Below are 16,177 nucleotides of genomic sequence, written 5' to 3' on the forward strand. Positions count from 1 at the left end.
CTGCATATTCAGAAAGAACCAGAGAGTTTCTTTGGAAAAAGGTCACCACGCTAAACAATTCCAGCTTAAAAATAACAATCCCAATCCACCATGCACCATTATCATTAAATACTGGCAAATCTGCTAGAGCTATATACAGCTAAAATTTCCAATCTTGGGTTTTTACCAATAGTACAAACATTAATAAACCTATCAGCTTTGGCCATATGGAAAGAAGGGATGAATAAAGGTCTGGAATCATTTAAAATATATAAACAGGAAAGAGGAAGTGAAATTGTATTTGTGGTCCCAAGAGTTCTAACTAGGAGTAATGAAATCAATGTAAGAATAATTACAAGACTTAAAAAACAAAACAAAAAAACCTAATGGTAAGAGCTATTTTGTTATGAATTAATTTCCCCAGGGAAGTGGTAGAGGAAGTGTTGCTTCTATCTTTGAAATTAGATTGGTTCAATCTCTCAAAGGCAGTGGATGCAACACTTCCTTTGACTCCTCAGCATATACACTAAATAGCTAAGAAAATTTTCTACTTTAATTTGAATCTACTCCGCATTTTCAATAATCTAACCAGCCACAGGCACTAAGATAACTCAACATGGCAGCACTTCAGAAGTCTTCAGGTCATAATGAGCCCAGTTAAGTGATCAGTTTACAAATCATGCTGAAATACCTGTTCACATCAACAGTAAACACCAGAAAAAGGGCAGCACATGAGTACTAACAAGCCTTCTGTCCTTTTCTTTTCCTTTTGGAAAAAGCTTTATTAGGAAAACATAGTGAGTGTAATAATGTATCATTCTTCTAATAGTAGCCTAATTAGTAATGCTGAAATTCTTTCCCCTCCATTTCTTATTGCTGACCTTGCCCCATACCTAGAAAAGATGATCAGCTGTAACAAACCAGACAATCAACTGATCTGCCAGAAAATAAGACTGTGAATCATTTTTTGTATTATTCTTGCAATATTTTTAGCATTGTCGTACCTACTGGTAAAAGAGCAAAAAGTCTTAGAGCTCATACAAATTCAGGGGTAGGATGGAAGAATGACATAGTTCCTAAATGACAAAACATCCAGAAGAAGTTTTGTAGGCTCTTTAGTTTACTGAAAACTCTAAGTGCTATCCAAGAACTGAGGAAGCAACACTTAGGAAAGAGATAAGAGAAAGTGACACTGGGGGACAGAACTGAAAGGTGCTAAAAATTTTGACAATAAAAAAAAAAAAAAGTTGTTAACAGTTTTACTAAACAATACCGAAAAGTTAAGCTTTTATTGGCACTCTCCTCCCCATGAGATTAAAAGAAGTGCATCAAAAGAATACAGCATCAACGAGAATCAAGATTCTTTTTGAAAGCTTTATCTTCAGCTTTCACATCTAAGCAGTGACATTAGCTAAAAGGAGGCATTTTAAGCACATGGAACATCATATATATTCATACACAAATATTCAATAGGATTTTCTTTTTTTTTAATGCTTAGGAGAATGGTTTGTTTCGAGTTAAAATTCTTATCAGAATATATAATAAGAATTGGTGGTTTTAATCATAGAGCAACCTGAATGGCAAACTGAGGTATTTTCTCTGTAGCAAGTCCTGGATTAATACCAAAACATCCATCATAAGCAGAAGACCAAGCACGCTAGCTAAAAATAAACTAAAAACTAGGAAAAACTGAAAGCTTTCCATCTACAGCCTCTATTAATAATTTTAATGGCCTGGTGAAATCCTGTACCAGCCAATTGAAAGCACTCAACTCTCTTTCCTGCAAAAGAAGGATACCGGAAAATGAGAAGTTTCTCGTTTTCCAGCTGGTTATTTTCTGAAGAATCTTTCAGAGTGCATCTAAATATTAGCATTTTAGTTGAGGTTGGCACTATGGATTGAAACAAATCTCCACAAGTCATCCCCACTTACAGCACTTCGGTTTACATTGCAGAGAGGTCTCAGAGCATGCGGACTCAATTGCTTCTGGATGATGTTAACTTAAAAGATGACCTGCAGGAACTCATCTAATGTGCTGCAATTACTAAAGGGTACTCCAGCCACGGGACCATGTTAGGGCTAGTCTGAATCCAAAACTTCCCAAAACATACAGTGTGGATGTGGGGTCCTTGGTCCCCTCTACAGACCCACTCCTGTTGCACCACACTACTTACTAGCCTAGACAACTACTTAATAACCTAGATATAGCCCTCAGAAGGTGCTAAACCAAGGTCATCCATCCACATGATGCTCTATTCTGTTGCAGACAACTCCTTGCCTAAGAAAGGTTACATCCCGTGTAACTAGTCATGCGAGCAACTCAGCCTTTGCATGGTACAGAAAGACATTTCCATGCAGAAGCAGAACACACTCAGATAAAAAATGGCATAGGTAAAAAGGATTAGGACCTTGGAATTTTTTTTTTCTTCCCATTTTTTTGCTTGACCAACATTGAGAGTTTTGTTCATCATTGATTTTTTTTTTTAAAGTCTCATAGGGTAGATAGGATTTGAAGTACTCAAGACCAATAAAGCTCAGACAACTGTATAACATTCACATCTACGCAGTGAAGTCTGGATCAGCATTTCTAATAAAGACAGAACTTTTAACCTGCATGCAAGGAGTGATCAGACTATGACCTTATCCCCACCTGTTCTAAATGTCTGATTAAAGAGGTCTAAAAATTGCAGTTGGCTAATTTTGGGATGAGAGACATGTAAAGCTTTACTGATGGTGGGTCCTTGACATCACATCTTGACAGAAAGAGAAAACAATGGCAATATGTCACTGCATTTCTTTAATAGCAGAAGAGTCTGAACTTTTTAGATCAATACTTGATTTTAATATTATACTTTTTACCTACAAGACCAGTAGAGAATTGGCCCTTCTTTTTCCTAAGACTTATTTATTCTCTTACTTCCAGACATTCAGATTTTTTTTATGAGTCAAAGACCAAGAAGTTCACCAGGCATGACACAGCCTTTAGTTGCCATGTCTCTTGGCTCCAAATCTCCTTGCCATAATCCATTAACAATTCAGAACTGTGACAGTTTGGAGATACTGTTTTAGAACACTTTTAAAGCAAAAGAGATCTATTCCATCTGAATTTAAAAAAGGTTCTCTTCCTGAGAAGCACAAAGAAAATATACTGTGAAACAGGCTCAAAAAGCCAAGAAGACATAGTACACATGGGACAAAAAGAGAATAAAAGTATGTATTTTTCAGTACTGCATTGCTTCTAAAATGAATTATATAAAATGTGAAAGTTTAAGATTTTCAAAGCTGACTTTGGGAATTTCAGTCACACAATTCTCCTAAAAATTAAATTTGCAAGAGTTGTGGGGGTTGAATCTCCTGGTCAGTTCTGAAAACCTCAACCTAAGGGAATAAAGGATCAGCTGCAGAAATGGTATTCAAAAGCAAAAAATACCCGGTTCTGACACAACAGAGACACAGCAAAGTGAACCTCACAGCTTTATGACGGTGGTGGTGGTCAAATGAAACAGAGGCATAAGTAATCCAAGCTTGAAAAGATAAGACATTTTAGAAGGCAGGCAAGCTCAACCATCATTATAAATGCTGAATCCAGTTAAATTTAGGAACTTTTGTAAGTTGCCTTCAAGGCTGCTAAATGACCTTACCGAGCAAGAGGTTTTATATGATGACTATGAGGTGGTTGTGAGCTCAGTATTACAGGATGTGAAGAAGGAACTTTGTATTCATCATCATCATCTGTGTGATCCCTTGATTTATCAGACAGAGAATTTGCTGAAGGAACGGGGCACCTAAGGAGATGAGAAAAAGATCAATTTTGCTTCAACTGTTACATAATTGACCTCAGTATCATACAGAAAATACTCTTCTTTAGCTTAAACATCCTTAACACACACCTGCTACACATAAGGTAAAAACACCAAGTCAAACTAAAACTTGTAAGGTTACTGGCTTTTGTGTCACTGAGAATGCATAGAGAAAAGGGCAGATGACCTTCTAAGAGTTAAACAGCTACTTTAAGCAAGCAGAACATAACACAGAATTGCAAAGAATTAGAGTACTAAATAGGCACTTACAAGGCTTAACCTGTTTGTACTTACCAAAAGAACTAAACAAAAGTTAATTCAGGGCAAATAGTATTTAGCAGGGCTCAATGAGGCAGCGGACATTCACCCTTTCAGTGAGGTCTTGTTCCAGCCAGAACATTACCGAGCTCCCAGAATTTCCCTGTACTTTACGTTATTTTTACTTCAAACAATAATTGCCTTTAATTGTACTCCCAGACAGTGATTTATATCACTTCTCAAAAGCAGTGGAAGCCCAGGAAAGAGGTAAACTTTACAATCTCCATTTACAGGTAACAAGTTCTGTCGTGGAGAATACTGCTGGATATGAGATTTGTTTTAAAATGAAAAACTAACTCCCAGTATCTGGTTTTCTGTTATATGAGTGTAAAGAAAATGATGGGCAAAAATTTAATTTTAATGAGCAGCCTGGGGAAAGTAATTTTGTTAGATATTCACAAGCTCAACATATCTTTTGGCCTTCATAAAATATAACTAGCTAGGTTACAGGTCTAGCAATCAACGTCATCTACTCTTTTATACATAGAGCCCTTCCATTTGTAGCAATTACTCCAATACATTTAAGATAAATAAGAAACTCACAAAACATCTGAAATACAAAAGCTTACATTAAGGACTTAATTTAACTTCAGCTTGATCATACATGAAAACCACAAACAGCAGTTTGATTCTTAAACTAGCTGAACATGAAGAGCAATGAGTGTAAAACTTTAAAAATCATTTGGATATTACATTATGCAGTAAATAGCACCTTTATTCTTTGCCACAAAAAGCCACCAGCTGGAGGACCTTGAATAAAGATGTGCAATGCATCCACAGACATTTTGATTTGTGGCTTGAAAGCATGACTAATGGCCCCTGAGCTGAACTACATGCTACATTATAAGATACATCTACTTCATATATCGTTTAGGGAAGTTCTTAAGGACTACAAGGAAAAACAAGAAGGGAGTGGACATACTTTGTCTTCCTGGGGTCTAGTTTGATTTTATCATAGGGGCAAGAGCTGAAATGACAGGCCAGGCCTATCTCCTCACTTTTGTAACACAAGCAGCACCTGACTCACACAGCACACTTCTTCACAAAGGAAAAACATATGTCTTTCACTATTCACGGGAGATGATGCCACATGACTTCAGAACATCCAGATACTCTGCGAACAAAACTGAATAACTAACTACCATGAGTACTAGCCAGTCACTAAATGAATGAATGAATAAATAAATAAATAAAGGGAGAAAGAAAAAGAACAGTGAAAGAAGGGGGCAGATGTTCTGCTTTTGTTTCAATATATTCAAAGTCTAGAGCTCCCTAGATACCTGTAACTTCCCAGACACACTTACCTTCAACCAGTAATATACTTCTGGCTTCAGAAACAAGCTCCTAAAAGATGGGAATCCAACTTCTTTTGCAAAGACATACTAGCCAAAGACAGGGGGAAAGAAGATTTATGGCACTGAACTGCAAACTCTATATTGCGGTTTTCAACCACCTTCTGTAGAGGGAACAAAATTTCACACAGCAATGCGGTGTGAAATTGCTTTTTCCATCTTTGATTTCTTAGATGGACAGGAGGTTTGCGTCACTGCTGTGCAGCCATTTAAAGAACAGAAGGTAAAATGTACCAGGACAATGAGAACTCTGTAGTATTCTGAGGCAGACAATTGAAAGGCCCACAAAGAATAAACCTCATTTCTGTTGGACGTGCAATCATTCTTCCATGGCAATCCAGCACGTTCTGGATGTGTTTATATATATATATATATATAGGTATATATATATAGGTATATATAAGCCTGTGTTTTTTGAAAATAATCACAAATTGAATTGCTGGCTTCTGCAGATGGCAATGTTTGAAATATTATTATGTAGGCCAGAAATCACAGAATCATAGAATCTTTAAGGTTGGAAAAGACCCTCAAGATCATCAAGTCTAACCATTAACCTAACACTGCCAAGTCCACCACTAAACCATGTCCTCGAGCACCACATCTACTTGTCTTTTAAATACCTCCAGGGATGGAGACTCAACCACTTCCCTGGGCAGCCTGTTGAAATGCCTGACTAACCTTTCGGTGAAGAAGTTTTTCCTAATATCCAACCTAAACCTCCCCTGGTGCAGCTTGAGGCCATCTCGTCCTATCCCTTGTCACCTGGGAGAAGAGACCAACCCCACCTCGCTACAACCTCCTTTCAGGTAGTTGTAGAGAGCAATAAGGTCTCCCCTCAGCCTTATCTTCTCCAAACTGAACAACCCCAGCTCCCTCAGCTGCTCCTCCTAAGACTTGTTCTCTAGACCCTTCACCAGCTTCGTTGCCCTTCTCTGGACGCACTCCAGCACCTCAGTGTCCTTCTTGTAGTGAGGGGCCCAAAACTGAACACAGTCCTCGAGGTGCAGCCTCACCAGTGCCAAGTACAGGGGCACTATCACCTCCCTGGTCCTACTGGCCACACTATTCCTGATACAAGCCAGGATGCCATTGGCCCTCTTGGCCACCTGAGCACACTGCTGGCTCATGTTCAGCCGGCTGTCAACCAACACCCCCAGGTCCTTTTCTGCCAGGCGGCTCTCCAGCCACTCCTCCCCCAGCCTGCAGCGTTGCATGGGGTTGTTGTGACGAAAGTGCAGGACCCGGCACTGAGCCTTGTTGAATCTCATACAGTTGGCCCCGGCCCAACGATCCAGCCTGTCCAGGTCCCTCTGCAGGGCCTTCCTACCCTCCAGCAGATCGACACTTCCACCCAACTTGGTGTCATCTGCAAACTTCCTGAGGGTGCACTCGATCCCCTCATCCAGATCATCAGTGAGGATATGGCACAGGACCGGCCCCAACACTGAGCCCTGGGGAACACCACTCGTGACCAGCCGCCAGCTGGATTTGACTCCATTCACCACCACTCTATGGGCTCGGCTGTCCAGCCAGTTTTTAACCCAGCGCAGAGTGCACTTATCCAAGCCGTGAGCAGCCAGCTTCTCCAGGAGAATGCTGTGGGAAACAGTGTCAAAGGCCTTACTAAAGTCCAAGTAGACAACATCCACAGCCTTCCCCTCATCCACTAAGGGGGTCACCTTGTCAAAGAAGGAGATCAGGTTAGTCAAGCAGGACCTCCCTTTCATAAACCCGTGCTGGTTGTCCAATACTGACCAACACTGAATGTCCAATACTGACCAAACCAGGCTGGTAGTATTGTTTGAAGACCTCTTCAAAGGGGAAGAATAACCAAAAAAACCCTTCTCTGAAGGCCCTATCTGAAGCTGGTTATAGGAGAGATTTTGATTCCTGGAATACTGTGAATTAAGTTAATTTTTTTAAGGAAATCTACAGAGTAACTGAGAGCCTGATCATCACCTGAACCAAGTACAGCATTATAATAGCTGGTCTTATCAACTTCCTGATAAAAACAGTTCTCAGACAGGAAAGCTGGAGGATTTACTTATTGACAATTTACAAACTAAATAAATTTGGTATACTCAAGGAATAAAAAAAAAAGTTTTCCCCTCTTCACCCGGTTCCTGCCCCGCTTTTTTTTTATTTATTCAGTAGACACAAGAACCTTACTTGCACTATAACAAAGCTACACCTTTATTCACAGGATACCAGCGTGTACACATATGCTAAAATCAATTTCCCAACATTATTACACTGCTGAGAAATTGTTACTGGTTTGGAGCTGTTATTAAAGACATAAGTTCCAAGTCTCCCGCTTCTGAATACTGTGTAGCCTTAGACAAGACCTTCACACTAGTAAAGTCTCTCTTTCCCTACCTTTAAAGTAAGGAAAATATTCAGCAGGTTTCAGAATTCATATTTTAAAAAAATCATATTGCTCTTCCAATTTACTCCAGTTGTAATGATATTTGACTCCAAACATCTTTTGCGTTGTTCTGCTAGATTTCTATCCCATTTTCTGCATGATTATTGAAATTTCTTCAAGATCACATTGTTTTATTAAATTTCTATTGTTCTAAGACTAACTCTGTAGTTTTAAATAAAAACATCTAGTAAGATAAATAGACAAATATTTTACAGTTTTTTATAACTAAGCAGATGAACATTGTCATTATAAGTGAAGACATGAAACACTTAGGCACCTGTTTATGAAGCTGGTGAAATTTTTCTGTAATTACACTTTAAAAAACTTCACACTCTTACACCTTCAGAAGATTTGTGTACAGAGGACTACAAAACTGACCAGTACACTGTATTTATATATTCTCTAGTTCTCCTTCCTACTCCTTAAGCAGAAATATTTTAAAATTGAAAGTCAGAATGTCGTTCTGGTAAGTGATGACTTTGTATTTTCTGGTTTGTTGAACAGAAGACTAGATGTCAATCTCTCTTATCCTACTGAGCACCACGGGCAAAAGAGGAAAAGATGTGAGAATTCATTTTTGTTGAGCCACTTAATGTCCAGCTTAGTTGTGAACAGAACTCCAGGGAAACCAAGATCACACAGTTATTTAGGAGTATTTCAGGGAAAGGTTCACCTTCCATCATTTACTGGTAAACTGATTCACAGAACTTAGACACGATGAACTTGCAGCCCATATATTTCAGTCTGGACCAGGACTGTGCTTTTGAAATGAATCCCTTTAATCTCCCCACTTACCATGCTTTGATTTGCACCGAGGAGTGCGCAACTTGAATACGTTTCAGGCTAAACCAAAATACATGATAGGCTCCAAGTGTGCCCCTACTATGTTCGGATTGCTAAAGACCGTTCAGGTTGATGGGACAAGACTATAGCTAGTTGAACTGCTGCCCCATAACATGTACAGTACAGACACCAGGTCCTTACTATCAACTCTTCTGTCCTATGCAGAGCACTACTTGCTAGTGCAGACAACAGCTTTAATCTTCTAAGGCCTCAAGCAAACTCTGTTTCAGCAAATAAGTGTGAAGTCATATGGACCACATGATGAAGTCAACACTTGTCAACTGCCCTTGAGTGTGCTCTACCCTTAAAACCAAAGTGTATACAAAGCAGTTCACCTTCACTCATACAGTAGGACACAACTTCCTATTTGTCACAGGGTAAGCCTGCAACGCAATGACAATTACCACCGAGAAGCTGATGCATTCAAACTCACTGGCCCGTCAAGCTATGAGCTAAGGGCACGTTGTGTCCTCCAGAGCATCATCTCTCAGATGTCTAGAACCTGCACGTCAGCCGTGCTCCTTCTAACGCCGCTGGAGAAGCACCATGCCAAAGGCTGATTTCAAGGGAGCGAGGATTTCCAAGCCACAGTTGCCTTTAATGGAACTATGATTTCACCTTCAAAGTTTCTTAGCAAGATAGAATGGACAACAGGAGGAGAAACACCTTTCGGTGCTACTTTTCCCTCAACTACCTCAAAGCAACTAGATATTCCTAATACATTTATAGAATACAAAAGGTACTTAGAATTGGATGTTTCATTACATACTCAAAAATAGATGCTCTCTCAAAGAAAACATCACGGTGGTATAAAGCACTTTCAAGACAAAGAGGCCAATTTTCTATTACGTAGCAAAATGGGACCTACTCACAGGAATAAAACAAACACTATTTAAATTGAAAATTTTTAAGTTTTGTGGAATAACAGTTCTCTATCTTTGACATAAAAGTTTTATTTATTTTTTCGAAAATAAAATAGCAATTTGATGAAAGCTGCTAAAAATAATCTGATGTAATTACAGCAGTCCGATAACAGAATAACTCTTTTAACATGTAGGGTCAGCAACATAGTGGCTGAGTGAAAAATAAAAATCAGATGCTTTGTTAACATGAGTCCAACAATTCATTATTAAAGTATGGTTAATAATAATAAAGTTAGCGAAATGAAAATAATTCGGCACTGTTTCCAGAAAAAAGACACTAGTGCTTTTTTATTAATGTAATTTAGTAAAGAGAACAGAAAAAAAGTCATATTTGTAATGTCTTTTTCAGTAAAAACTGACAAAACAAGTTAAGTAGGGATATTTTAGAATTGTGAAGTTTCAACTAAGGGTCATTCTGCCTACTCATTATTTACGCTAAGACATTTCATTCATGGTCAATGAACCATTCAGTCAAACCTTTGAAATTACAGACTTATGATAATAACTAGAAAAAATAAAACGCCTTGCAGCTGTATGAAACAAACTAGCTCTCAAGCCACAACTCTGCAGAGATCAGAAAGTAGAAAAAAAAAATTAGCAACTTGCACAGATTGATTGCAGTAGCACAGTTGTGGAAAGCAAGAATATACTGGATCAAGTACAGTTCAACATATTTATGAGGGCTTAGTGCAGTCCATTTAACAGGAGGAAAAAACACACTGTAAAAACATTCCCACATTTCAAATGAAATCATGATAAATATTATTTAGGTTATCTTTTTGAAAGCAATTATTGTGGTTGGTGTAAATATTAAACTTACTATTTGTGAAGATTTTTGAAGATCCCCCCCCGCCGCCCCGGCCCAGCCCCTGTTTTTCCACATACATATTGCCACACACTATTATAGATTATCAGGGTGTTTTCTAGTGGTAACAAAAATTTGAATTAAATTTAGAATAGATATATTACTGTTTCAAGAAACGACATACAATGATCAAGTTTTAATTTTAACAGCCATTCCATGTGACATTTTAGTAGTTGTTAATTAGATAATCTGAACTTCTTACCCTGAGGTTATATATTGATATTTTTACGTTTTAAAAATCAAAATTTAAAACATGCTGTATATTTTTTAAAAGGTTTAAGTACAAAACCAAATCAGAAATGAAAGTTAATTTCTTTCTGGGAAGTTTATGGAGTTTGGTTTTAGCAAATGAAGATTTTCTTTTGGCTGGTTCAGTTAATTAAGATACTTCTTTTGACCAAGCTAAATTCACACATTCTAGTTTTGGATTGGCTTGACACAGATTTTGTGCCTGTCCACATTGCTACGATATCCTGTGGAATTTCCAATGAATGCTGTACGATGTATGTATACGTTGTACTTTGATTCTAAGCTACGTTTGCAAAAATCTGAGTAAAAAATGGGATCTTCATGAAGCAGAAATGTTTTGTTATTTCAACACTATGAAAAATAAAAAGAATCTTCCCCTCTTCAGAATCCAATTTGCTTTGGAATATGAAAGTATTTAGTTTGTCTATCAGAGTTATTGCTTTCTCTTTCTGACTGACAGGGTGTGGAACATCCCAGGGGTTGCATTGTATCACAAAAGGAGTAGTCAACCCAAGGAGATCAATCTATAGAAGGGATTGATTATATGAGGTATCCAAACGGTACTCCGATGATACCCCTACCTCAATCAGGTTACATCACAATATTCAGTTACAAAATATCTGGATAATGTTTTAAAATTTGCTTCTGAACTGAAAGTAAACATGGAGAACTTCAACTCAGCAATTATTCCACCTGAACACATGCTTCTGAATGAAAAAGTCAATGCTCCACTGCACCTTTATTCTAGCACTCAGGAAAAGAAAATACAGCATATTAATGAAATGCTGAAATATATTTGTCTTTTATGTTACCACTAACTGAACAACAACAGAACAAGTGCTGAAGATATGGCAAAATTACACACTAATGAGAAAATTCTCAGTATTAATATGTACTGACTGCCCAATTATTTTATTTAACAGCAAGAATCACAAGGAGTACATTGGAAACAAACTGTAGGATAACATCAAACGTCGCGATATGCTCTGATTTCCTTACAAAACCACAAAAAATTGACAAACTACTTTATAGCACTTCCAAGCTTTCTATTTTAAATATCTCTTGTTCTGTAGAAAATCCTGTGTGATTCAGAGTCCAAAGATACTTGCTATGCACAACAATATCTTGGTACCAAATAAACAGCCATGTTACCGGAAGACTAAGAGCAGTCTGCAACTTGAAATGACAAAATTTCCCAAACCATTTTCTGGAACTCAGGGAGGTTGACTCCATTTAAAATGGATATAAAATGTTTTTGTTTGTTTGTTTTTTAGCCACAACAAAGAAAAGATACTGGTGTGAACCCTGGATAAAGCTCCATGCACAGAAAGCATGACTAGATTAGGGGCAGAACGCACACAAATCATGTTCTTTACCCTTAGTACTTTCCCTAGAATCTCTCATCTCCTGTGATAAATAGCTCTGACCACACTTCTGTAGTAGTAGAAGCAAAACCAGACAGCGCTTGCTTCCATTGCCAAATGCCTGTGAGCAAGATCTGCCACAATTTATTCTCTCTTCCTATAAAAATGTAGTATGTTCAATTAACATTAGAACTGCTCCCACTTCATACAATTTACATTTCCTTCGTAAAGCCACATTAAAGTTCATGGAAAATGTATCACCCAGTTACATTAGTTAATTTTATTTCTTTCTTTTTCCCATTTTTCTTTTAGCACCAGAGAATCAGTGCTATTATCTAACATTAATTAACAGGTTTCTTTTACAAATAAAGTTAACTTACTTTATACTAGGGATGATGGAGGCAGCTGGAAGAGGGGGTGAAAGCCGTGGAGGGACATCATATTCTTCATTCATCAGATGACCATTTGAAAAGACCTAAAAATTGCACAAATGTTACAATGGGTTTCTCCTCCCCTTTATCATCATGGATGTTCACCAAAATAGACCTTGAGAAGATTAGGGGTAAAGGCTTTCCTAGGAGTTCACACTACAGAGCTGCTATCTGAAGTGACTCTTTCGTACCTGTTTCAGCTCACCCCGTTTGGGACCTGTAGAACACATTAGCTTAAAACTTCACCAAAAGAGGAAGCTCCACATCACGGTTACTAGATGGACTACTCAGTTACAGCTGCACTGCTTAGGGGAAAATTAAGATTTCAAGATTGCAAACTGATCAAAGTGAGAGAGATAAGCACAGCGGGAAAACAACAGGTACAGCATGCTAAACATATTAATGTTTTTTAAAACTCTGTGATACAGTGCCTGCCAGAATCCACCCCCGACCCACAAGATTGTCTTCCTAATTCTTGGCTTTTACCAATAGCAAAAAGATTATACTACAATTGATATATGAATCAGGGATGAAAATTCATTAAATATTTCCCTTGTGAATGTGCATACAGTCTGAAACGATAATTCAGAGTTGTCAGCTGCTCCATTTAACCAAATGGCTTAGATCTATAATCTGAAGATGAGAGTTCACACAGCATTTGATTAAAGAAATACATATGTAACTTCTCCAGACTACAACGGCACTTCTACACTGAGAGTTTATTCTGATTTGAGAACGATTCATTCCATCAGCTTCAACACTGTAGCAGACCATAACTGGAATGCTATATGAAGACAGAAAGCCAGTATAGTTTTAAAATCAGATGAAAAGCTATAGCATTTTAAACAATAGCTTAGTTGTAAGTAAAATTTTGGTGTTTTGCCTCAATGCTGATAAAAGGACATTTTAATTACACATAACATCATGGACTACTTAAGCACCTTCCATCATATATGTCAATGTTCTTTACCAATACTAATTGAATTTCAGTAACGTACTTCCGAAAAAAACAAAACATCCATAAAAAAAATTAAAATGGCGATAGAATGGTTAAATAGCTTGTGGCCTTGGGAAAAGCAAATACAGAGAAAAATGGATGATTTCTAACCACTGTGACTTAACCACAAATCCATCCTTAGCACAAGCTATGTAGTCTTCTAGAAAAAAAGAGCAGCAGCTTTGAGTTAATAACCTGTTCTATGAATGAATTACTGAGCTGCTTTGATAAAACTGATTAGAGCAGAACTAGGAATTTTTTCTTAGGCCATCACCAGTTGATCTCTTTTCAAACCTAAGCCTCCCCAACTGTACATAGTCTTGAAAGTTGTCTGAAGCTGCCTAATGCCAGAACTACTCCTTGTACGTTCTCCTCCCCAGTTATCTTCACGATTAACACATAGAAAAAATTCTTCCATCTTTTTGATAGAAGAAACACCATAGTTATAGACATACATACTGTTGACTGCGACCAAGGACATGAAAACATACTTCTCCTGTGGGTGACAAGCGGATGCCCCCTAGGCAAACCAAGCTAGACAAGCAGTGGAAAGGTTGCAAGTGACAACTCTGAACACCCTCAGCACTGAAAATGGATTATTGGACATTTGTCCAAGAAAAGTCAAAAGCTTCTATGAACAAATTACAACAATGGTCAACTCCAGCAGATCAGAACGATTTAAGTACAAAGGAGGAAAAATTCAGCCTAAGATATGTGCATTACTCTAAGCAATTGACAAAGAAAAAGGGAGTTGCAATGCTAATTATCCCGAATGAGGTTTAGAGTATTGATGATAATAGCAAATCAAACAATCCAATACTGAGCACTGTCAAGGATGCTGCCCATAGAGCCAGCGGTAAAGATAGAATAAATGATTCTACATTTAGCTTGGCTTTGGATGTATTTGTTTCCTTTCTTAGGGTCAAGGCAGGTTAGATGTTTTCCATTAGAGTATACTGGACATCATGACTAATTTAATGCTGTTTTGAAAATAATGTTTTACTGATGGACAACACAACTGACCTTGAGAATATTTAGCTTTTTATGTCAATGTACACAATATATCTGACAATTGAAGCGTATTTGTACACATCATCATTACATATTGCATACATTACAGATTGAAGAGGTTTCCAAGTTCTCACCACACCTATGACAGAGGTAACTGGAACATGTACTATTCCATCAGCAAATGCATACACAACTTAGGCATAAGACACTTCCAAAGTGGACCTGAGATGCTATATAACTGTACTACAGCATACGGTGCTATATTATTGTCATGCACCAACTGTATGGATAATTTGCTAAAAGAACATAGCAAATCTAGAATTTTCTCTCCAAGCCGTTTTTTGAAGGTTTCATGTTAAAATTGCAACTTAGACCCTCATGTACTGTTGCTTTACAATTTACAGTATTTAACAAACCATTTATGACCAGCTTATTATTAAGTATCTACAGGAAAGATTCGGAAACAGCAAATCAACACTGACCAATATAAACAATACTTCAGCCAATGCAAGACAATGCTGCAGTAGGGTGTCAAATTAGGATTCAACACATTCATTTGATTTCATACCTTGGCACCTTCTGCAGGCAGCTCGTGACGTCTGTGTTTCCTCATAAATCCTGGATCAGAACTTATGCGGTTGTGCCTTCCATTTATGTTTGAAATTGCAGTCAGTCCTGGTTTGGGAGAAGCATCACTCCCTATTCGACATCCTACTAACTGACTTGTCCCAAACACGTCTCTGGGACACCAGCCTTCAAGGGGCATCGGCTGGTCTCTGGAAGGCACGCTTTCCGGATGATGCAGGTGTCTGCTTATCCTGTTGTCTGGTGGAATCGGAGGGGGTCTCTCTGGTGGGGGCGGTGGAGGATCACGCAAGGGAGGTGGTGGTGCTGGCAAAGGTTTGTCTTGCTTCCTCACCATACAAGGAGAAGACTAAGCAACACAGTAAGTTAAAAAAAGAAAGTTACATATAGGCATACTTATTTCTCTCTGGCTTTACCATTTCTAATTGAGATATTTTCAAGGCATCACAAGAGTACTTGCCAGTAGGTTAAATGTTAGTCTTGTCTTTACATTCTGCAGACAACCTGGCCTCTCTTCAGAAAGGATGCCCCCACTTCTGCTGTTGCATTAGTAACCCAAGGAAGGGGGTGGATGGGAGAAAAGAAAACTGAGGCAGATTTGTCTAACCCATAATTTTCTTCCAGAATCCTTTGCTTTGATCCTTTGAATTACTTATTAAGCTGCTGAAATGAATTCTGAGGAATGTTTGGAAAAAGCTGAAAACCAAGTTACCAGCAGAAAAAAAAAAAAAATAAAAAACAAAACACAAAACACCAACCAACTAAACTCATACAGGTAGCTGTATAGCTTCTAATAGCAGAAATCTGATAAAATCCAAACATTTTCATTAGGAGTGAATTACTAACAGCATTTTACAAAATAACACTCGGGCCAGATCTTTACGAAATGTTTTTCTCTTACCAGCAGCTACCGTAAGAAATACAGGGGAGATTATTTCCCTTGGAAGATGTAATTTTCATGGACTCTGGTAAGCCTGCATATTATTACCACTTGAAGAGATGGAGGCCACAAAAGTTTTAAAGTAAGAATAGTAT

The 16,177-nt window shown here is 38.0% G+C and overlaps 1 protein-coding gene across 4 annotated transcripts in view; it reads right to left on the minus strand.

Moving 5' to 3' along the window:
• The window catches only part of CBLB (Cbl proto-oncogene B), a 137,081-nt gene that overhangs the window by 14,269 nt on the left and 106,635 nt on the right, over positions 1-16,177 (minus strand). For all 4 annotated transcript variants that reach the window (XM_087757278.1, XM_087757282.1, XM_087757279.1 and 1 more), the window contains exons 12-14: positions 15,126-15,491; positions 12,499-12,593; positions 3,621-3,764 (exon numbers count right to left, since the gene is read on the minus strand). In XM_087757278.1, coding sequence (XP_087613404.1) covers positions 3,621-3,764; positions 12,499-12,593; positions 15,126-15,491 — 605 coding nt within the window. The remainder of the gene's footprint in view (positions 1-3,620; positions 3,765-12,498; positions 12,594-15,125; positions 15,492-16,177) is intronic.

The sequence above is a fragment of the Nipponia nippon genome, unplaced genomic scaffold (genome assembly GCF_047370975.1).
Source record: "Nipponia nippon isolate SJK-2023a ecotype South Korea unplaced genomic scaffold, ASM4737097v1 scaffold_2, whole genome shotgun sequence".
Lineage (NCBI taxonomy): Eukaryota > Metazoa > Chordata > Aves > Pelecaniformes > Threskiornithidae > Nipponia > Nipponia nippon.